Raw genomic sequence first — 22,706 nt, 5'->3', positions numbered from 1 at the left:
ATCTTGATTTCACCTTTTTTTTTTTTTTTTTTTTTTGAGATGGAGTCTCACTCTGTTGCCCAGGCTGCAGTGGAGTGGCGTCATCTTGCCTCACTGCAACCTCTGCCTCCTGAGTTCAAGCGATTCTCCTGAGTAGCTGGGATTACAGGTGCCTGCCACCACACCCGGCTAATTTTTTTGTATTTTTAGTACAGACAGGGTTTTTCCATGTTGGTTAGGCTAGTCTCGAACTCCCGACCTCAGGTGATCTACCCACCTAGGCCTCCCAAAGTGCTGGGATTACAGGCGTGAGCCATCGCACCTGGCCTGAAGACAGGTTTTATTTTGGGCAACATTCAAGATTATTTGGAGTCAAATTTGATTAATAAGGTAAAGATCAAATTTTGCAATATAATTATTGTTGAAAAATACAGTTATGCTACTATAAATTTATTAAGATCTGCTTTGTGTGAATCATAAATGAGATGTGAAGGTCATTCCCAACTTCACATTTTCTTTTTTTTTTTTGAGACGGAGTCTTGCTCTGTCGCCCAGGCTGGAGTGCAGTGGCACAATCTCGGCTTACTGCAAGCTCTGCCTCCTGGGTTCACGCTATTCTCCTGCCTCAGCCTCCTGAGTAGTTGGGACTACAGGCGCATGCCGCCACACCTGGCTACTTTTTTGTATTTTTAGTAGAGAGGGGGGTTTCACTGTGTTAGCCAGGATGGTCTCGATCTCCTGACCTCGTGATCCGCCTGCCTCGGCCTCCCAAAGTGCTGGGATTACAGGCGTGAGCCCCTGCTCCCGGCCCCAACTTCACATTTTCAAAAATAAGTGGAGCATCGAAATCACATGTTGCCTTCAAAATATGCACACTTAGAGGCTAATATATACTTTACTCAATACTAGCATTTTATTTAAAACTAGTTTTATTAAATAGTTTCTAGTATCAGCATTTCTAATACGACTGAGGATGCCTGCCTGTATGATGGCATACCTGTTGGGCAACAAAGACCTCAATGTGCTTTGAAGTTTGAATGCCCAAGTACTTAATGCATATGTACTTCATATTTTTCACAGAATGCCGATTTTTTTTTTCATTTTCTTTTTTTGAAGAAGCAGATGATGTCGAGAAAGCACAAAAACAAGGACAATTGGAAACTCCTGAAAAACTGCTCAATCACCCAAAGAAAAAGTCTTGGAAAATTCCTATGTCACCTGACCAATTCCTCCTGACTGTCAGCGCCCTGCAGCAAGCCCATAATTCCGGGAAATTCGCCTATCCCTGTAGGCCCCGAACAGAAATTATTGATGTCTGGGGACCTTCAATTTCATACCCAAGGAAGGTCTTGAATTTCAAAGGAAAATCAATCCAACATGCAGTTGATCGGTTGAGATTGAGCAATCCTCCTACAGATGTGAAACAAATCAGTATTCCCCTTGAAATCCAGAAACTGCAGCCCAACTTGAAGATCTCTTTGCACAGTCCCAGAGTCCAGTCCACCTTGCCGCAGCCCATGATTATCCGCTCCAGGTTCTCTGGCAGCTTAAAGGGTGGAGACCAAGTGACCAGTTCAATTGAAAGGGCAGTGTGCAGTCCCCTGACCAGTATGCAGGTCATTAAACCAAACCGCATGCTAGCTCCACAAGTGGGCACAGCCACCCTATCTCTTAACAAAGAACGGCCTCGCATCTACACAGCCCTTGATCCCCTTAGAGTGAACACTGAGTTCGTGCTGTTGACTGTGAAGGAGGAGAAAGAGCACCAGGAAGCCAAGATGGAGGAATATCAGGCCAGGGAGTCCACTGGAGTGGTTGATCCAGGAAAAGCCAGCAAAGCTGCATGGATCAGGAAAATCAAAGGCCTGCCTATTGATAATTTCATGAAGCAAGGGAAAACAGCAGCCCCTGAACTTGGACAAAATGTATTTATCTGAACCAGCCTTGGGAAATTACAATGTTTTACAATAAACAGCCCAGTGGATGTTGCTATTTGGCCTTTTCTTTTTTTTTTTCTTTTCTTTTGACTGTTTTTTCCTGGTAATTAATGTGGGAACTCCCAATTATCTTCCTCTGAGCCAAATATCTGATATCATCAAAATAAGAAAACAGAAGGAGGTTGGGTGAGATTAGCATCTGTACTCCCACTGAAAAAAAATTTAGTGAGCATTAGGAAAGCCCAGTTTCGTTGATGGGGGATGGGGAGACGATCATTGGAAATTAGATACCATTCATCACTATCAATTTAGTGCTATTAGTTCTTCCGGCAAATAAAGTTATGGGATTATATCAGGGTAATGCATTGGAGTTTTCTGGCATTTTTGCATAGAAGCCTGATGAAACCCATTAAGAATTTAAAAGGGGAAGCCCTTAATGGGGTTGACCTGTTGCATTTGACCACATCTAAGGATGAGAATTAGCATAATATCCTCTGTACAAAGAGGGCCAGTATCATCAAGGGCATTGAGGTTTCTGCTTAAACCTTTGGACTATGGTGTCAGGGACCAGGTAATTTAGAAGACTGCAGCCCACTACAAGAGCTATGGCCCATCAGAAAGTTCAAGCCTTGGCCAGGCGCGGTGGCTCACGCCTGGAATCCCAGCACTTTGGGAGTCTGAGGCGGGTGGATCACCTGTGGTCAGGAGTTCGAGACTAGCCTGACCATCGTGGTGAAACCTCGTTTCTACTAAAAATACAAAATTAGCTTTAAAAACTAGCTATTAAAAATTAAAAGACGGTGATGAATGAAAACAGAATGCCTTAAAAAACAAAAACACCACAAAACTCCACAGCACTGAGTGGACCACTGAAAACCTGCCATGGGCAGGCTGGATGTACAGGCCCCAAATTTGTCAGCTTTTCATCTCCAAGGGCACGAATGCGATTGTGCTGCCGAACTTTCTCGCCTTTGAGAAATGCGTGTGTGTTTTTTCCCCTTTCATTATTAGAATATTAGGTTTTAAATGGCACTGGCAAACAGCCACGTAAAATTTGTTATTTTAATAGAGAAAATCCCTTCAATCAAGGAAACGTGCAAATATCACTATGCCAACAACAGCAGTCTGACTAGGCCAGATAGATAGAATACTGTCATCATCACCGTTTCAAAAATGACTTAACGCCCCTCAATTTCACATCCTTTGTTCAGGCAAGATCACACATGAGCTGCTGGACTTAAAACAGTAATAACAATAACGACTCCCATTTACTAGTAACGAAACCATTATCATCCCCACTTTACGACTGACGAAAGAAGCACATAAAGGTTGGTGATACGATTGGCAATAGATGACCCAGGCGTCCAAGCTCCAGGGTGCAAGGTCTCAACTCCTATTCCTTAGTTTCCTGGCGTCTAAGGTTATACCTCCCATAATAATGCCGTCCATTACTTACTCTAGAGTCCCCCTGCCTTGTTTTTCTTAACGTTTTACTTCTTCGCAAGCACATATTTTAAAAAGTTGTTTCTACAATTTAAAGTACAAAAGTAATACTGTACAGGAGTATGTCTTTGTAAAATATTCAAAGAAAATTAAATTAGAGACTAAAACCCCGACCTCCTGCATTCCGGGTAGCGACGCTGGCGGGAACGACTTCAGAATTTGCACTGGATGGACAGCAAACATTTCCTCAAAACAGACCAAGAAGCTTTCCACTTAAGAGCCCACTGTGGTCCCAATGCCTTTCCCAGCCGGTTTTCGCTCCTGCTCCAGGCTCCGCCTCCGCCGTGTCCGCGCTTCTCGCCCCGCCCCACACAGCAGCTCCGCCCCCGCTCGCTCCGCCCCCGGAGTTACTTCTCCGGCGTTGCTCCCTCAAAGCGGAAGTGAAGCGGGACTGAGGCGCCTACAGTGGTCCCTCCTGGCCTTTGGTGACGAGTCGCGTCAGTTCCGACCCGGACCCGTACGCTGCTGCGCTGACGTGGCTCCCGGAAGTAAGGCTGGCGTAGGGCCGCCATGTTGCAGCAGGTGAGGGGCTGAGGGCGCGCAGGGAGGATGGCGGCTCCTGGGACGGGCTCTGCAGATTCCTTGGGACTGGAGTCCGCCTTCCCTGCCCCCGCTACTCGAAGTCGAGGATGAGCGGGGCGGTCGGGAGTGGAAGGCTGTGGGTAGTTGTCTGAGGAGGGTAGCTGGGGGTTCTGAGGCCTCTGGAGGAGGCGTGACTCGTGCGGCACCGAGCAGGTACTGCTTGCGGCTGTGGAGACGCCCGTTGTTGACCAGCCCGAACGGGGGTCTCTCTTTCTTCAGCCCTTAGTGCGGGGTGGAGGTGGGGAGTAGCGGCCTGCGGGCCTCTTAGATCCCTGACCCCCAGGGCTGCGATGCGATCTTGTAGGAATCGGCGACACCGCCAGAGCCTCGCTTTCAAGTTACTCTTCCCAAACAAATGTTGGTGATTTTCTCTTTAGTTCTCTTAAATTGTAGTCCACGTGTTGGCAACCGGAGACTAGTAAGATTAATTTAATAATCTCTTCTTTTTAGAAAAAAGCTAGTGTTTATAGTCACTTAGATTGTCTTACGTGTTTTTTTTCTATCGGCTCACACATAATTTATTGAGGGATTACTATGACTCAGACATGGTTGTAGGCCCAGGGATAGGGCTGTGACCAGTACAGACAATTTTTTTGCCCCGTATTTTCGGGTTAGAGAAGTGGGTTCTACGAGATGGGAGTGGGGTGGGGAGACATGATACATTATATAACCAAAGATATTTTCAGATAATTGCAAAGGCAGGGTGATGAAATAGCAAGTGTCTGAGGATAGGACAACGAAGATTTGTGGTCAGAAAAGACTGCTTATGAGGAGATGCCTTGAGTGGAGAAAATCTAATAATGGTTGAGTTCAGCTATGTTACAGGAAAGGCGTCCTGATCCAGACCCCAAAAGAGGGTCCTTGGCTGGGCGCGGTGACTCACGCCTGTAATCCCAGCACTTTGGGAGGACGAGGTGGGTGGATCATGAGGTCAAGAGATTGAGACCATCCTGGCCAACATGGTGAAACCCTGTCTGTACTAAAAATACAAAAATTAGTTGGGCGTGGTGGTGCACGCCTGTAGTCGCAGCTACTCGGAGGCTGAGGCAGGAAAATCGCTTGAACTGGGGAGGCGGAGGTTGCAGTCAACCGAGATTGGGCCACTGCATTCCAGCTTGGCTACAGAGGGAGACTCCCTCTGTCCCAAAAACGTTCTTGGATCAGGCAAGAAGGAATTCAGGGTGAGTCTGCAGTGCAAAGTGGCAAAGTGAAAGCAAGTTTATTAAGAAAGTAAAGGAATGGCTACTCCATAGAGCAGCCTGGAGGGCTGCTGGTGGCCCATTTTTATGGTTATTTCTTAGTGATATGGTTAACAAGGGGTGGATTATTCATTCCTCCCCTTTTTAGAACATAGTAACTTCCTGATGTTGCCGTGGCATTTGTCAACTGGCATGGCGCTGATGGGAGTGTAGTAGTGAGGATGACCAGTGGTCACTCTCGTGGCCATCTTGGTCTTGGTGGGTTTTGGCTGGCTTCTTTATTGCAACCTGTTTTTTCAGCAAGGTCTTTATTGCCTGTATTTTGTGCCAACCTCATATCTCATCCTTTGACTTAGAATGCCCTGTCTGGGAATGCCGCCCAGTAGGTTTCAGCCTCATTTTACCCAGCTGCTGTTGAAGATGGAGTTGTTCAGGTTCACATGCTTCTGACATCTGAACCTGGCACCCAGGCCGGATGAGGCTGGAGAAACACAACCATGCCGACTGTTCCCACTATTTATGTATGTATTTATTCATTTATGAGATGGAGTTTCACTCTTGTTGCCCAGGCTGGAGTACAATGGCGCGATCTCGGCTCACTGCAACCTCCGCCTCCCGGCTTCAAGCGATTCTTCTGTCTCACCCTCCAGAGTAGCTGGGATTACAGGCGCCCACCACCATGCCCGGCTAATTTCTGTATTTTTAGTAGAGATGGGGTTCCACCATGTTAACCAGGCTGGTTTTGAACCCCTGACCTCAGGTGATCCACCCGCCTCGGCCTTCCACAGTGCTGGGATTACAGGCGAGAGCAAGGCCCAGCCGACTGTTCCCACTTGGTAAGTTTGTGACGCGAACCTCAGTCGAGCCCTTAGTGCTGCCAGGCGGTCATTCTCCATTTCTATAGCCCCGTCACCCTCTCACCTTAGGCAACTATTAAAACTCAAATCTTCAACATTTCTTCTCTTATCCTCTCTCAGCTGGTAATGTTGCTTCTTGTTTCACTGAAAATGGAAGCCATCGGAAGACAATTTTCACACTAGCTGCCTATTTATTTGCATGTTTACTCATGGTCTCATGTTCTTGTGTGATAATTGGACTGTCCGTGCTCCATTCTTAGGTCTTCCTGTCTACTGTGTCCTGGTTTCCATCTCTTCTTGCCTACTGGAAGGCATTGTTCTAGTAATTCTCTTTCTTTTTTTAATCATTTTAAACGTTTTTTCACATCAACATATAAACATGTTTTAATTTCTCTTACCTTAAAAAATGAAAACTTGACACCATATGCTCTTTGACTTGTCACCTCATTCTTTTTCCTTTAAAGACTTGTATCATATATACTTGTCTTCTAATTCTTCCATTCTCTCTTGTATTCATTCTAGTCAGCCTTTCTTCTCCTCTCCCAACCATACTGGAACTGAGGTCCCTGATGACCTGTTAAAAATAAAGTGGCGGCCGGGCGCGGTGGCTCAAGCCTGTAATCCCAGCACATTGGGAGGCCGAGACGGGCGGATTCATGAGGGGTCAAGGAGATTGAGACCATCCTGGCTAATACGGTGAAACCCCGTCTCTACTAAAAAATACAAAAAACTAGCCGGGCGACGAGGCGGCTAGTAGTCCCAGCTACCTCGGGAGGCTGAGGACAGGAGAATGGCGTGAACCCGGGAGGGCGGAGCTTGCAGTGAGCTGAGAGCCGGCCCACTGCACTCCAGGCCTGGGCGGCGAGCAAGACTCCCGTCTCAAAAAAAAAAAAAAAAAAAAAAAAAAAATAAAGTGGCTGACCGCGGTGGCTCATGCCTGTAATCCCAGCACTTTGGGAGGCCGGAGTGGGCGGATCATGAGGTCAAGAGATTGAGACTATCTTGGCTAACATGGTGAAACCCCGTCTCTACTAAAAATACAAAAATTAGCTGGGCGTGGTGGCCCTTGCCTGTAGTCTCAGCTACTCGGGAGGCTGAGGCAGGAGAATTGCTTGAACCTGGGAGGCGGAGGTTGCAGTGAGCCAAGATCACGCCACTGCACTCCAGCCTGGCGACAGAGCGAGACTCCGTCTCAAAAAGAGAAGAAGAGGAAAAAATACAGTGGTCACTTTTTGGTTTTCATCTTACTTGTGAGCAGCATTTGACACAGATGATGGATCCTCCTCCTGGAGGCACTTCGTTTGGTTTCCAGGACACTACCCCCTCCTGGCTCACCTCATGTTCCTTGGTACTTCTTTTTCAGTCCCCACTGCCTATTCCTTTTATCTTTGTGATCTCTAATTATTGGAATGCCAAGAATCTGTCTTAGCCATCTTTATCTTTTTAGTTGTTCAGGACAAAAACTTTGGAATCTTCCTTGATTCCTTTTATTTACCCTTCCTCCACCTCTCCAGTCAACTCATCAGCAAATCTTGTCAGCTCTACCTTAAAATGTATTTGGGATCTATTTTTCATCACCTCCACTTCATTCACCCTAGACCAAGCCATTACTTCTTGGCCTCGTGATTGAAGTATTTTTCTAACCAGTCTCCTAGCTTCGTGCCTTTGTCCCTCCTTCCTCTCCCCTCCCCCTCAAGATTTTACTACAGTAGCCAGAATTCTCTATTTAACAGGTGAGTCAGAACATGCAGTCTTACAGTTAGAACACTCCAGTGGATCTCCCTCTCAATGCTTTTTGGTTTTAAAAATACTAGCATCTTAAAATGTCCAAAATCAAACTGTTGATTTTGCCCCGAAATCTTTTGTGTCTTCCCCATCTTAGTAAATGTACATTAGTAAATGTAACTCCAAGAGTGCAAAGCTATTTGTCTTTTTTTTTTTTTAATCTGTACCACTTACAGCAGTACCTGGCACTTGGTAGGCACTCAGTATTTGCTGAATAAATGAGAAGAAATCAGTGTTTCAAAGAGCAGGGTAAGAGAAGTATTCTAGGTAATATGAACCAAAAGTGCAAAAGAACCTGCTGGGGCCTAAGTTTGGCATGTTTAAGGAACTGAAAAGAAGGCCAGCCTGGACGTGGTGGCTCATGCCTCTAATCCTAGAACTTTGGGAGGCCAAGGCAGGAGAATTGCTTGAGCCCGGGAGTTTGAGACTAGCCTGGGCAACACAGCGAGACCCCATTTCTGCAAGAAATTAAAATATTAGGTATGGTGGCTTGCAGTACTCAGGAGGCTGAGATGCAGAGCCTGCAGTAGTGACCCCTGATTGCTCCACTGCACTCCAGCCTGGGCGAGAGCCAGACCCTGTCTCAAAAAGAAAAAAAAAAAAAGCCAGTCTGGCAGGAGCTTAGGTACTGTATAAATTTCCTATTGGTACTGCAGCAGCAAATTCCTATGTACTGTTGTAAAGTTCTGGTGGTCAGAAGTCCAGAATGAGGCTCCAGGGGTTAAACATCAAGGTGTGGGTAGGGGTTCTGGAGAATGAGTTTCCTTGCCTGTTTCAGCTTCTAAACACCTGGGATCCCTTCCCCATCTTAATGCCATCAGCACAGCGTATTCGAATCTCTGTCTCTGATCTCTACTTTGCTTGTTTCATCACCTTCTCTGACTGACCCTCCTTTGTTTCTCTTGTAAGGACCATTGCGATCACATCATCTGGCCAGCCTGGGTAATCCAGGGTAATCTCTTGACCTCAAGATCCTTAACTTAATCCCATTTGTGAAACTCTTTTTGCCAAGTAAATTCACATATTCACAGGTTCCGGGGATTAGAACCTAAACATCTTTGGCAGGGGTGAGGAGATATTCAGCCTGCCACAGTTCATGAAGGGTGAGTGGCCTGAGATAAGGTCTTAGAGATTGGCAGGTACCAGATCATGATAGATCATGATAGGGAGTCTGTTTTTTAGTCATAGTGCTGAGGGGTTTCAGTAGGGGAATTATATGATTTGATGTGAAAAAGTCTCCCTGGCTGCTGGATGGCGATTAGACTGTTGGGATCAAGAGCAGAAGGCCTCAGCTTTTTATTCATAACATCATACGGTGGATCTCAATCTTGGCTCTACATTGTGATCACACCTCAAAGCAATTATATCTGAACCACTGAGGGCTGGACCCAATTATCAGCTTTTTTTTTTTTTTTTTTTTTTTTTTAAATAAAAGAGCATTCTAATTGTAGCAAAGGTTGAGAACCACTAGTCTCATAGATCTGAATCCATTTTACCTTTTCAGCCTTAGCTCAATAGGAGCTTCTCCCATCCATCACTTACTGCATGGGCTACTTGGCCATTTCTTAGACAAACTTCCTGTATTCCCACCTGTGCCTTTCAAAATATACCTAGTCTAGGGAGGCCTATGCGGACTATCAGGGCCCAGCTGATAAACTCTCCTCCAGAAAACTTCTCCAGTGCCCTGTAGTAGGAATGATTTGCTTCCTTCCCCAGCTCCCATTTGTACTTAGATTTCTCAGCCCTGATCACAGTCAGCTGTATATTACAGCCTCCTTTGCTTATTTACTCATGCCTTCAACAAATATTGTACCACTTGGCTGAATGCTCTGCTAGACATGAGGATTTATTACAATGCAAAGACAGTCCTGGTTGGGCATGGTGGCTCACACCTATAATCCTAGCACTTTGGGAGGGTGAGGTGGGCGGATCGCTTGAGGTCAGGAGTTTGCAACCAGCCTGGCTAACATGTTGAGACTCTGTTTCTACTAAAAATACAAAAATTAGCCAGGCTAATTAGCTGAGATACACTCCTGTAATCCCAACTACTGAGGAGGCTGAGGCACTAGAATCACTTAAACCCAGGAGGTGGAGGTTGCAGTAGGTTGCAGTAAGCTGAGACCATACCACTGTACTCCAGCCTGGGCGACAGAGCAAGACTGTTTCACAAAAAAAAAAAAAAAAAAAAAGACCTTGTTCTCCAGGTCTTCCAGCAGTTTATATATGGAGGTAGGAGTGGGTAGACTTGCAATAAGAATACTCCGAGATAATTGTTCAAATGGAGATTTGTCCAAGTGCTGTAGGAACATGGGGTTTTCAGAGACAGGTTTTCAGCTGTTTCAGTATTTGAGCTAAAAAACTTGAAGGATGATTTGGTATTTGCCTGGCAGTGAGCAGGGCATGGGGAAGGGAAGAGTTTTCTGAGACAACATGTGAAAGGCAGGAGATGGGAGAGAGATTGCAGTGTTTCTTAGAGACTATGTAGTTAACAGTATTGCTTTAGTGCTCAACAGTGCTCAATGAAGACAATGTCAGAAGCAAATATGGGGCATTAGATTCCGTGATCTTCTATGCTTTATGTGAAGGAGTTAAATTTTATCCTATACTTGTAGGGATGCCATTGAAAAATTTAAGCAGTAGAGTGACATGGTATGATTTCCATATTGGGAGGATTGCTCTGGGTAATGTAGAGGAGAGGCTGGAATAGAGAGGGATAAAGGCAGGGAGGCTGTTGAGTGGCACTAGGAGAGGAACAGGAGCAGGTTCGTTGTCATTGAGGGGAATTGCAGTGAATTGAGGTGTGAACCACTCTTAGAAGACTAAGGTTATGGGGCTGGACAAGGTGGCTCACGCCTGTAATCTGAGGACTTTGGGAGGCCAAGGCAGGTGGATCACAAGGTCATAAAATCGAGACCATCCTGGCTAACACAGTGAAAGCCTGTCTCTACTAAAAACATGCAAAAAATTAGCCGGGCTTGGTGGCACACACCTGTAGTCCCAGCTACTTGGGAGGGTGAGGCAGGAGAATCGCTTGAACCGAGGAGGCGGAGGTTGCAGTGAGCTGAGGCCGTGCCACTGCACTCCAGCCTGAGCGACAGAGCAAGACTCCATCTCAAAAAAAAAAAAAAAAAAAAAAAGGCTAAGGTTGTAAAAGGAAGCAATGCTTTGGGAAGGTAGAGGATTGAAGGGGAGATTCAGGATCAGGGTTCTTAAAATCTTTTTTGCCTAATAAGTGGCCTTGAAGAAGTTTATATGCATATGCTGATTAGAAAGATTCAGTAGACGCCAGGCTCGGTGGCTCATGCCTGTAATCCCAGCACTTTGGGAGGCCGAGGCGGGCAGATCGCCTGAGGTCAGGAGTTCAAGACCAGCCTGGCCAACATCACGAAATCCCATCTTAACTAAAAGTACAAAAATTAGGTGGGCGTGATGGCACTCACCTGTAATCCCAGCAACTTGGGAGGCTGAGTCTGGAGAATCGTTTGAACCCAGGAGGCGGAGGTTGCAGTGAGCCAAGATCATGCCATTGCACTCCAGCCTGGGTGATGAGCAAAACTCCATTTCAACAACAACAACAACAAAAAAAAGATCCAATAGATAGACTTGAAGGTAGAAGAAAATGTAAATAAAGGGGAAAATGATGAAACAAGTCCCCGAGGAGGTATGAAAAGAAGTTATTCTGAGCACAAATAATTGGTTTAGCCTTGGATAAGAAGAGAAGGAGTTGTGAGAAGGGGTCATGGAACTAAGGATGCAGTCAGATGATTTTGTGAAGGAGCCAGAAACCTTGAGATTATCCCCAGTAGCCTCGGCTTGCTCTGTGACTTGGGAGAGAACAGGTGAGGATAGGTGTTAAGTTTGTAGTAGCATCACCTGCACCCCAGAGTTTTCTCAGAAAGTGTAGCCTACGGGCAGGAATGGAGCAGCTGAGACTTGTATTATTACCTGGGGTTTTTGCCAGATGATTTGAGGAGGGTGGGATGGAGGATCTGCATGTGTCCTTTTCCTAGGTTTTGAATTCCTGATGCTGTAACCACATTATTTTATCTTCTATTTTGATGAGTATGCAGTTTTGCATGCAGTGACTGTGTAAACACTGAATATCCTTTTGCTTCTTGACCATTTATTTTTCCTACTAGGGTAGTAATGATGACACTGAAGATGTTTCCCTGTTTGATGCAGAAGAGGAGACGACTAATAGACCAAGAAAATCCAAAATCAGGTAGGAGGAGAAGTTGCATGAGCTGTGTTAGTGTCCAGTGCTGTTCTGTACGTATGTCGTTGTTTCGCTGTGCTTGTGAATACTGCATGTTGCTGATTTGACAACATGCAGTATTTAGTGTAAGACCAAGATGACATTTTAGATTTTCTTGCGAATAATTGGCATATGGAATTTTACTTAATACTGAGTTTTAAAATTAGCAAATCCAATTATTTGAACACCTGTGTTTTAATTCTGTGCTGTTTTCCAAGAATGTACCATTTCTTCATATAGTTTCTATAGATACATTACATGTTGATTTATTGTGCACGTTTCAAAATCACATGACATTTCTATTCTAAATTTAATTCTCTCTAAAGAAATTCACTTACTGAAAGCAAATTCTACCTGAACCCTGCTAAAATGCTGTTTTTCACTTTTCTTTCATCTTTCATGCCAGTCACAAAAGACCACATATTGTGTGATTTCATTTGTATGAAAAGTCCAGAATAGGCAAATCTGTAGAGACAGAAGATAGATTAGCTGTTGCTAGATACTGAGGGGTTTGAAGGTAAATGGGGAATGACTGCCAGTGGGTACAAAGATTCTGTCTGGGGTAATGAAAAGTTGTAAAATTGATTGGAGTGATGCTTGTACAACCCTGTGAATGTACTACAAACCATTACAAACCATTAGATTGTTTACCTTAAGTAAGTAAATTGTATGATATGTGAATTATATCTCAAAAAAGGTGTTAAAAAACAAGAAACAAACAAACAAACAAACAAAAAACAAGAAACAGGCTGGGTGCAGTGGCTCACACCTGTAATCCCAGCGCTTTGGGAGGCCGAGGCGGGCGAATCACGAGGTCAAAACATTGAGACTATCCTGACTAACACGGTGAAACCCCCTCTCTACTAAAAAAAAATACAGAAAATTAGCTGGGCGTGGTGGCGGGCGCCTGTAGTCCCAGCTACTCAGGAGGCTGAGGCAGGAGAATGGTGTGAACCTGGGAGGCAGAGTTTGCAGTGAGCCGAGATCATGCCACCACACTCCATCCTGGGTGACAGAGCGAGACTCCATCTCAAAAAAAAAGAAAAGAAAAGAAAAGAAAGAAACAAAACAGGAAACAACCTACCTGATAACTTGGTCTTAATTTCTGAAGTGATTTCTGAGGGCTAAGGAATTCTTCTGGCATGGTTTGAAAATATGATTCAGATTCTAAGATATAGTTTCCTTATTTCTCCAAGCGAGGTAAAGTTCTTTATTACATATTTTGTGAAAGTTTATATTCAATGAAGTGTTAAAGTCATCTGTGCATAGTGTATTTTCTGTGACAACAGGGCCTAGTCAAATAGTGGTACTTAAGAAAAAGAGAGCTAGGACGTTTGCTTCCTCCTAAAGTCATCTCTTTTATTTTGACAAAACTCTTCGCAGTTACACCATGGCTAAAACATTTTTTCTCTACATTTGCTAGTACCTGTAGTAAAATGTAATTGCATATTGTGTTTTGGTTTTCAGACATCCAGTAGCATCATTTTTCCACTTATTCTTTCGAGTCAGTGCAATCGTCGTCTACCTTCTCTGTGAGTTGCTCAGCAGCAGCTTTATTACCTGTATGGTGACAATTATCTTGTTATTGTCGTGTGACTTTTGGGCAGTGAAGGTAATTTTGATTGTTTTTATTCGAAAATTATATTTAATATGAAAATGATGTATAAAATAATGAGAACATTTTGCGTTAGAATTAATCTTTTGTTACTTCAAATCTTGTCTGTGTTAAAGTGCTAGATATATCAAATTGCATGTAGATTTTTTTTTCATTTTTTCCCTTTGACAATACAAGATGAGACATGTAGGTTACTGTGCTGCTGATTTTTCTGTGCCATATTCTAACCTACATCAGCTTTAAAGTCAAATAAACAAATGTGACTAGCAACCATAGACCCTCCAATGTTGCTTCTAATCTATACCATGGGTTTTGCTTCAGGCTTACCTGTAGGTGTGCTGTATATAGTTTCTAGATAAGGCCCCAGTGTAGGTTGTCCACAAATACTTAAAAAATACCTACCTTTTGCAGAAGCTCCTAGGGCAGTGTTTCTCAACCAGAGACAAGCTTGCCACCCACTGAATATTTGTCAGTGTCCAAAGACATTTTTGGTTGTCATGACTGGAGGTGGGAGGAGTGTGCTATTGACATCTAGTGGATAGAGGGCAGATATGCTGCTAAATATCCTAACATGCAGGACAGCCCCCCTGCAACAAAGAATTACCCAAAATGTCAGTTGTGCCAAGGTTGAGACACCCTGCTGTAGGGGATAGAAAGGAGTGTAAGAAATGGTTTTAAACTCAAGAACAATGATTAGAGAGATGGATGGATGGATAGATAGGTACATGGATAAATAGATAATCAAGTAAGGATAATAAAATATGAAATATGGACTCTAGATGATATTTGGGTATTCACTGTAAAATTTAACTCTGTGTGTTTGAAAATATTCATAGTAAAATAGTGGAGAAAAAAAATCAAAGGCTAATTTTGGAGTTTCAGAGACATATACTGATTCAAAGACCAGTAAGATGTTACAACCCTGTTCACACCCACCAATGTATCCATTTTTAGATCTTTTAATTCTTGTTTTATTTTTTTTGAGATGGAGTTTCACTCTTGTTGCCCAGGCTGGAGTGCAATGGCATGATCTTGGCTCACTCACAGCAACCTCTGCCTCCTGGGTTCAAGTGATTCTCCTGCCTCAGCCTCCCAAGTAGCTGGGATTACAGGCATGCACCACCATGCCTGGCTAATTTTTTTGTATTTTTAATAGAGACTGGGTTTCTCCATGTTGGTCAGGCTGGTCTCGAACTTCTGACCTCAGTGGATCTGCCCGCCTCGGCCTCCCAAAGTGCTGGGGTTACAGGCGTGAAACACCGCGCCTGGCCGTCTTTTAATTCTTATAGATATCAGAAGTGGTTGGCTTGGTGATGGCCAGTTTCCATAGGCCACATAATGCCGAGAAGGAAGATTTCAAAGGTCTGTTTTCTTTAGGTTTTTCTTTTGTCCACTCTTCTTTAGCTTGCATTTCTTTGAATTTCTTCTGTTACTTTATGCTTTAAAGTATTTAGTACATACCTACTCACAGTTTTGATATGCGTTTCTTTTTGTTGTTCATAAAATTTCTGTTCAGCCAAATAGAATATGCTTTCCAGTCAGTTCTTCCTGGTAATTTCCAAACTCTTAAAATTTTTCTGGGTTTAGAGTTTTAAAAAATGTGATCAAAATAGTTTATCTTCTGATAAGGTTTTGTTTTGTTTGTTTTGTTTTTTTGTTTTAAACAAGGGCTTAAAAAATGGCACCCTTTTATCCTTGGCAAAATTATAGATAGCCAAACAATGGAGATATGAAGCAAAATTAAGTCAAGAATAGGGAAGTTATTAAGTGGACTTCGGATAAGCAGGGTTCTGAAACAGTTAAAATAGAGATGTGTCATAATTGTTATAAATCTCAATGTACTTACTAAAAAAACAAAAAAGCAGTCTTTATCTAAACCCCTAGGTGTCCAGTCTTTTGGTTTCCCTGGGCCACAGTGGAAGAAAGAATTGTCTTGGGCCACACATAAAATACACTAACATTAGGTGATGAGCTTAAAAAAAAAATCACACACAAAAAAATCTCATAATGTTTTAAGAAAGTTTATGATTTTCTTGGCCAGGTGGTGGCTCATGTCTGTAATCCCAGCACTTGGGGAGGCCAAGGCGGGTGGATCATGAGGTCAGAAGATCGAGACCATTCTGTCTAACATGGTGAAACCCCGTCTCTACTAAAAATACAAAAAAAAAAATTAGCCGGGCGTGGTGGCGGTCGCCTGTAGTTCCAGCTAACCTGGAGACTGAGGCAGGAGAATGGCATGAACGCGGTAGGCAGATCTTGCAGTGAGCTGAGATCACGCCACTGCACTCCAGCCTGGACGACAGAGTGAGACTCTGTCTCAGAAAAAAAAAAGTTTATGAATTTCTCTTGGGCCACATTCAAAGCTGTCCTGGGCAGCATGAGGCCTGTGGGCAGAGGGTTGGATAGGCTTGCCCTAGGTGATGTTAATGAGGATAAAGAAGTAGAGAATGGAAAATAATTTAAAGGTATGTTTAAATGCTAAAGCTTATATTGCTTTTTATTTTATTCTTCACTCTGACAAATTAAGTAAAAAAGGTTAAATAATAGTTTTAAAAATTTAATGACCACTATTAGTAAAATTTAAAACAAGTCATGTATCTTCTGAAACATTAGAGAAGATGGAGCAAGTAAAACCGTTCATAGAGCAAAAGAAGGAAAACAAAGCAAGTGTCAAGGAAGCTTAAATCAGAAAGCACATGTATAAGGTGATGTAAGTAATAGCAAATTCATTATAATAGTAAATGTAATTTGATTAAAATACCCATTTAAAGACAAGAGTTTTAAGATCGGGTCAGAAATCAAAGTCCAAACAAAAGATCTAACCAAATTAATGACATTAGAAAAAATAAAAGAAGGCAAAGATAACATCAGATTAACTCAAACAAAAAGAAACTTGGCATTGTATGATTATCAGATGAGATATGAATCAGGGTAAGAAAGCACAAAGAGGAACAAAAAAATGTCATTTTATGAATCACAGTGAAGATCATTCAGAGCAAAATTATATCCAACTATGTATTTAAAAAATTAGAAATATTAGAAGATAGAAAAGCATTATGATAAGTCTAACAAACTACAATCTTTAACAAACCAAAGTGCCAAAAAATAACTAAGGTCTGAAGGATCTGAATGAAATAATTGGCAACATCAATTTAATAGCAGTTTTTGGGACTTCGTATGACAGAATACTTTCTTGTAAAGTGCCTGTGGAGCATTTACAAAAATTGACTAAGTATCACTGTGAAGAAAATCAAAATAAAATTGCGCAGAGCACCTACATTTTCTAGTCCAATGAAACAGAACTAGAAATTAATAGAAAGTGGTTGTCAAAATTGGAATTCTTTTTAAAAAGCCAACTGCTATGTAATTGGGTTTAAAAGGAAGCAAAAAACTGTAAATATAGGTTATTTATACCTTAATGGTGATCATTTACAGTCAAGCTTTCTGAATATGTCAAAAACTGAATTTAAAGAGAAAATAGCAGAAAGAGGGAAAATAATGGACTACTTAAATCCAGAAGTTTCAAAAATAAGCAATAAGCCTGAGAAATTAGGAAAATAAGCTAATAAAGATAAAAGCAGGAAAGAGTTGGAAAATGGGAACATGGAAGAGTTTGAAAGTATTCTGAGAGCATTCTTTGAAAATACCTCTGGTTTAGGTCTCCCTTGTCAGCTCTTTTTTTTTTTTCACTTAACATCTCTCCCGTAGGAATATTGGTTTCATAAGATTCTTCCTTTTCTTCTCCTGTATTCCTTTCCTAAGGAGTGCCATCTGTGCTTCTGGTTTTGATTGCTGATCTGTAAGCTGTGTTGCCTCCCAGATCTGTATCTCCATTCAAGTTTGTCTTCACAACTCAAGGCCTCTCCATGTGCCTTCTTCACGTTTTTATGTGGCTGTCTTGAAGGCATCTCAGATCTTTTTATTTGAGATGAAATCTCGCTTTGTCGCCCAAGCTGGAATGCAGTGGTGTGATCTCGGCTCACTGCAACCTCTGCCTCCCGGGTTCAGGCGATTCTCCTGACTCGGCCTCCTTGGTAGCTGAGACTACAGGCATGTGCCACCATGCCTGGCTAATTTTTGTATTTTTAGTAGAGACAGGGTTTCGCTATGTTAGCCAGGCTGGTCTTGAACCCAAGTGAGCCACCATGACTGGCCAGGCATCTCATATCTTAACATATGTAAAATACTACTTGCCATCTTCCACTCCCCACTCTTCTTCTTTAAGTGTTCTGTTTCACGGGGTCTGGAATCACTATTTTTTTTACTTGAGCCAACCAGAAATGTATCAGTTGCCTCCTTCCTACTCCATATCCAATTAATGACCAAGTCCCATAAATCCATAGATTATACTTTATTCATTAGGGCGTCAGTGCCTACTACTCTATCTGGAATGCTCTTCTTGCTTCCACATCACCTTAATACAGGGATTCCTAATCTTTTTATGCCATGGGCCCCTTTCATAGACTCATGATAATGTTTTCACATATATAAGGTACATAAGATTACAAAGGAAGTCACTTATATTGAAATATAATTTAAAATATTTAAAAGTAAATTTTGATTGAGTAATATGTGTAGTAGTCCCCCCATTATCTGAGGTTTCACTTTCTGTGGTTTCAGTTATGTAGTACACTGTACTAAACAGTAAGATATTGCGTGAGGAGAGAGAACCACATTCACAGAAATTTTATTAGATTATGTTGTTATTATTGTTCTATTTTTATTTCTTGTTATTAATCTCTTACTGTGCCTTATAAATTAAACATTATCATAGGTATGTATGTATAGGAAAAAATATAGCATATATAGGGTTTGGTATTATCTGCAATTTCACGCATCTTCTGGGGGTCTTGGATTGTATACCCTGCAGATAAGGGAGGACTACGATACTTTGTCAATTTATTAATGGTAAGATCTAGTGGCAGGTCTAATAGCTACTTTCACAGCAGTAGTGAGCATAAACAATGTTTTGAGATAACTGCAGCAAGTATAGTATGAAATGAAAAATGTCTGTGGTTTCTATTGTGTCGAGGTGTTTTTAATTTTATCTATATTCCTAGTTTGTTGTCTCCATTAATAATTTAAAGATATGCTAACTACTTTCAAAGCAGTGGTGAGCCTAAACAGTATTTTGAGGCTGGGCGTGGTGGCTCACTCCTGTATTCCCAGCACTTTGGGAGGCTGAGGCCGGTGAATCACCTGAGATTAGGAGTTCAAGACCAGCCTGACCAACATGGAGAAACCCCGTCTCTACTAAAAATACAAAATTAGCTGGGCGTGGGGTGCATGCCTGTAATCCCTGCTACTTGGGAGGCTGAGGCAGGAGAATCACTTGAACCTGGGAGGCAGAGGTTGCAGTGAGCTGAGATCACCCTATTGCACTCCAGCCTGGGCAACAAGAGCGATACTCCATCTCAAAAACAAAAAACAAAACAAAAAACAAAAAACCTACAATATTTTGAGGTAACTGTAGCAGGTATAGTACAAAATAAAAAAAGTTTTGATTTCTGTTTTGTCAGGGTGTTTTTAATTTTACCTACATTCGTAGTTTGTTGTCTACATTCATAATTTAAAGATATGTTAAATTTCAGCCAGAGGTTAATGGAAATGAAGATAACATTTTTTTACCCATCGAAGTTCATAGAACCACTGAATCTATTAGTGGACATCATTAATTAAACATCCCCGGTACTACTGATTCTTATTTATTCTTTAAATTTCATTCCAAATGTTGATTCCTCAGAGAGTCATTTTCTGATACCCAGACTAGATCAAATTTCGCTGTTATACCCTTCAATCATCCCACACTTTTCCCTTGCAGGACTTAACCTCAGTTGATAATGGTACATTTGTACATTGGTTGTCTGCTTCCTCTTCACCTCTTTCTCTGAGAAAAGAGATGGTATCTGTTAGTCACTGTTGTATTACCAGCACATAGTAGATGCTCAGTAAATATTTGTTGAGTCAATAAACATTAGGAAAGCTATCAAAGGAATTTGTTACCTTAGTAAATAGGAAAAGGGCTTGGTACACTCGAGAGACTGACTGAAGACTAGTGTGTATAACCATTTTTGGGGATATGTAGTTGTAAAATATATGTAGCTATAGTCAGGATGTAAGGTAGGTCACAGTAACCAAATAGCAAGGAGTTTAGGGAAAATTAGGGAACTGGAGAAAGGGCAAATTGTTCATGAGGGAAAAGAGAAGGGGTAATGTTTATGGGTAGACTTGTGGCTTGCTCTGTTACCTCTACCTCTACTACTACTGCCATTATCATTTTACTTAATCATTTAGCCAGGCCTGATATATAGTAGTCTTTGCTAACTGGATATTATGGAGGTAAAGCTTAAGGTGTTTGTTTGTGAAATGTTACACTAAGATATGAGCTGATGATAGATCTTTAAATAATGCTTTTAAAATGTGCCTGTTTACATTAATCTTCACCAGAATGTCACAGGTAGACTAATGGTTGGCCTACGTTGGTGGAATCACATTGATGAAGATGGAAAGAGCCACTGGGTGTTTGAATCTAGAAAGGTAAAGTGCCTTTTTTGTTTTAGATAGTGTTATCAGCTAAATTATTTGTAGATTATATTTAAATATTAGAAGATGAAGTATTCAGAATTAAAAACACTTAGCAAATCACTTGGCATGTCGGTACTAAAGGAGATGGCCTTCTAGAATTTAATGCATTTTTCTGTCTAGTTCAGACCAGAAACAAGCAATACACAGAACAGAATCCTTTGAGGAAAGACACTGGGTCAGCGTTTATACAGTGTGCTAAGCTGCCTGTCAGGGACTGCTGATAAAATACCTCTGTGTTGCCTTCGTTAGTATCTCCATGAATCCCTCTATGCCCAGCAGATAACTGCTTTCAACATCTTGTTCTGTCTTTGCTCCTGTGGTCGTCTTTCCTTTCTGGGCAGGAAAAAGGAGGAGGAGGAGTGCAACTGGATAGAAAAGCTGATCAGAGCACTCTATTCTTCAAGCTTCTGCCTTCAGGAGCCCTGGGGGTCCTGGTCTGTTTTGGGTTAGCCTGCTACACTATAGTGAATATTCACTTTCCTTGTGGAAATAAGATTTGGAAGGAGAGGACCAAATTCTTGGCGACAGTACATCAAGGGTATTGACAAGTTATTTTAAGAAAGTAGCACTGTGTTCAATGAGCCTATATTCTTTTATGTTATAGAATCTACCTTGGACACAACTTACCACCCTTATAAATTCCTGGGTATTGTAAGACATTTTGATAATTGTCTTGAATCCCTTAATTCCATTTTTTCCCCCTCTGGATGCTAATTTGACCTTTTAGTCTCCAGAATGATTATAACTGTGATTTCCTTGGTCCTTAGTCAGAAAGGTATCATTTAGAGCTTCCTTATGAATAAGTAGTACAAGTGCAAGAAGAATTGAATAGAAGCCTATCAGAGACCACTCTTTACTGTCATGGTGTTGTGGTAAACCATCCATCCTGTCCTGAAAATGCAAAATTCTTGAGTTAATATAGATCAGTTCCTAAAATTACAAGAGTGGAAGTCATGTGTTTTTTTGGCTTCTGACTTAGGACTTGGGCTGTCTGTATTAATATTTGAACTTGTGAGTAATATGTTTTTTATTGAACATGTTGAACTTTTTATTGATAAATCTCACAACATGATAATTGAATTTATTTTCTTTTATAGGAGTCCTCTCAAGAGAATAAAACTGTGTCAGAGGCTGAATCAAGAATCTTTTGGTTGGGACTTATTGCCTGTCCAGTGCTGTGGGTGATATTTGCCTTTAGTGCACTCTTCTCCTTCAGAGTAAAATGGTTGGTGAGTATCAATGTAGAACTTTCAAATAATCCATTAAGATGTCTGATGGTAATCATAGGAAGCAACAACCAAGTCCTTACCATTAGGGACCTATCTTGAATAGGCAGCTTCATCATGTAATTTCCAAGGTTTGCTCCCAACTCTACCTTTCTGTATAATACTGGAGAAGAGATCCTAAAAGACCCCTTCCCACCTGTTTTCTAGGATATTAGTGGTCTTTTCTGGAAATAATGGTTGGTAATCTGTTTTGGTTACCTATTGCTGCATAAGAAATCACCCCAAAACTTAGTGGCTTAGAACAACAACAGCCATTATCTCACAGTTTCGATGGGTCAGGATCTTGGGAAGGGCTCTGCTGGGAGATTCTGGCTTGGGGTCTTGAGTGGTTGCAGTCACACAATAGTTGGAATGATTGGGGGTTGTGAGCCATCTCCTCTTCATGAGATCCCATGGCCTCTCCACATGTTTTTCCACGTCCGTTAATTTGGGCTTCCTTATGGCGTGGTGGCCTGATGGTGGTGGGACTGTTTACATGGAAGCCTAGTACTTCATTTGTGGGGTGTTCTAGCTCACAAGCTTTTACAATCTAGCTAAGGTGTCACAGCATCACTTCTGCTGCCCACCCACATTCAAGGAAATAGGAATTAGGCTCTACTCTTGATAAGGCGTAAGAAGGTGCTAGAAGACTTTGTGGAAGAGGAGATATTCTTGCTGCTATCTTTGGAAAATATAGTTTGTCACTTGACCCGGTTTGTAAGTCTTATTATTTCTTTTATATTATTTTTTCTTATTCTATCTTATATCTGATACCAGTAAATATTGTGTGAAAAAATTTCACACAATATTTACTGATATCAGGTATATTTTGACTTTAATTATGTTTTTCCTCCTAATTTGTAGTATTTTTTTAGTTCTGTTTTGTGATACAGGTTCTTTTTTTCTTTGTGTGTGCTCATACATTCATACTTCTTTGGATTTGGAAACTTACTATCTTTTTCAGTTCTTCCAGTAGTTACCTTTAATTACTTTATATGTTTATATCATTACCCTCTTTCATGAATTAGGAAATTTATTCAATATTTGTAGATTTCCTGCTCTGGAAAATGGGAAACTTTACACTCATATGGTTTCTTTAACTTCTCCCTGCTCCTACCTCTAGAGTTTTGCTTATTGTAGTCTT

At 41.7% G+C, this 22,706-nt stretch overlaps 2 protein-coding genes across 6 annotated transcripts in view; both read left to right on the top strand.

The window, feature by feature from the left end:
• FBXW10B (F-box and WD repeat domain containing 10B) overlaps nucleotides 1-1,963 on the top strand; it is a 45,148-nt gene extending 43,185 nt beyond the window's left edge. Inside the window, 1 exon segment of the mRNA XM_017892380.1 lies at nucleotides 1,096-1,963. Coding sequence (XP_017747869.1) covers nucleotides 1,096-1,916 — 821 coding nt within the window. The 3' untranslated portion in view covers nucleotides 1,917-1,963.
• A 1,822-nt stretch (nucleotides 1,964-3,785) lies between these two features.
• The window catches only part of TVP23C (trans-golgi network vesicle protein 23 homolog C), a 59,168-nt gene continuing 40,247 nt past the window's right edge, over nucleotides 3,786-22,706 (top strand). For 3 of the 5 annotated variants that reach the window (XM_017892368.1, XM_017892370.1, XM_017892369.1), the window contains exons 1-5: nucleotides 3,786-3,941; nucleotides 11,982-12,064; nucleotides 13,565-13,709; nucleotides 20,160-20,249; nucleotides 21,395-21,526. In XM_017892368.1, coding sequence (XP_017747857.1) covers nucleotides 3,930-3,941; nucleotides 11,982-12,064; nucleotides 13,565-13,709; nucleotides 20,160-20,249; nucleotides 21,395-21,526 — 462 coding nt within the window. In that variant the 5' untranslated portion in view covers nucleotides 3,786-3,929. The other 2 variants (XM_017892372.1, XM_017892371.1) reach the window with 2 other exon arrangements.

This window comes from Rhinopithecus bieti, unplaced genomic scaffold (assembly GCF_001698545.2).
Source record: "Rhinopithecus bieti isolate Rb0 unplaced genomic scaffold, ASM169854v2 scaffold_20098, whole genome shotgun sequence".
NCBI lineage: Eukaryota > Metazoa > Chordata > Mammalia > Primates > Cercopithecidae > Rhinopithecus > Rhinopithecus bieti.
The sequence above is the reverse complement of the archived record's forward strand: the minus strand, read 5'-3'. Positions and strand labels throughout refer to the sequence as shown.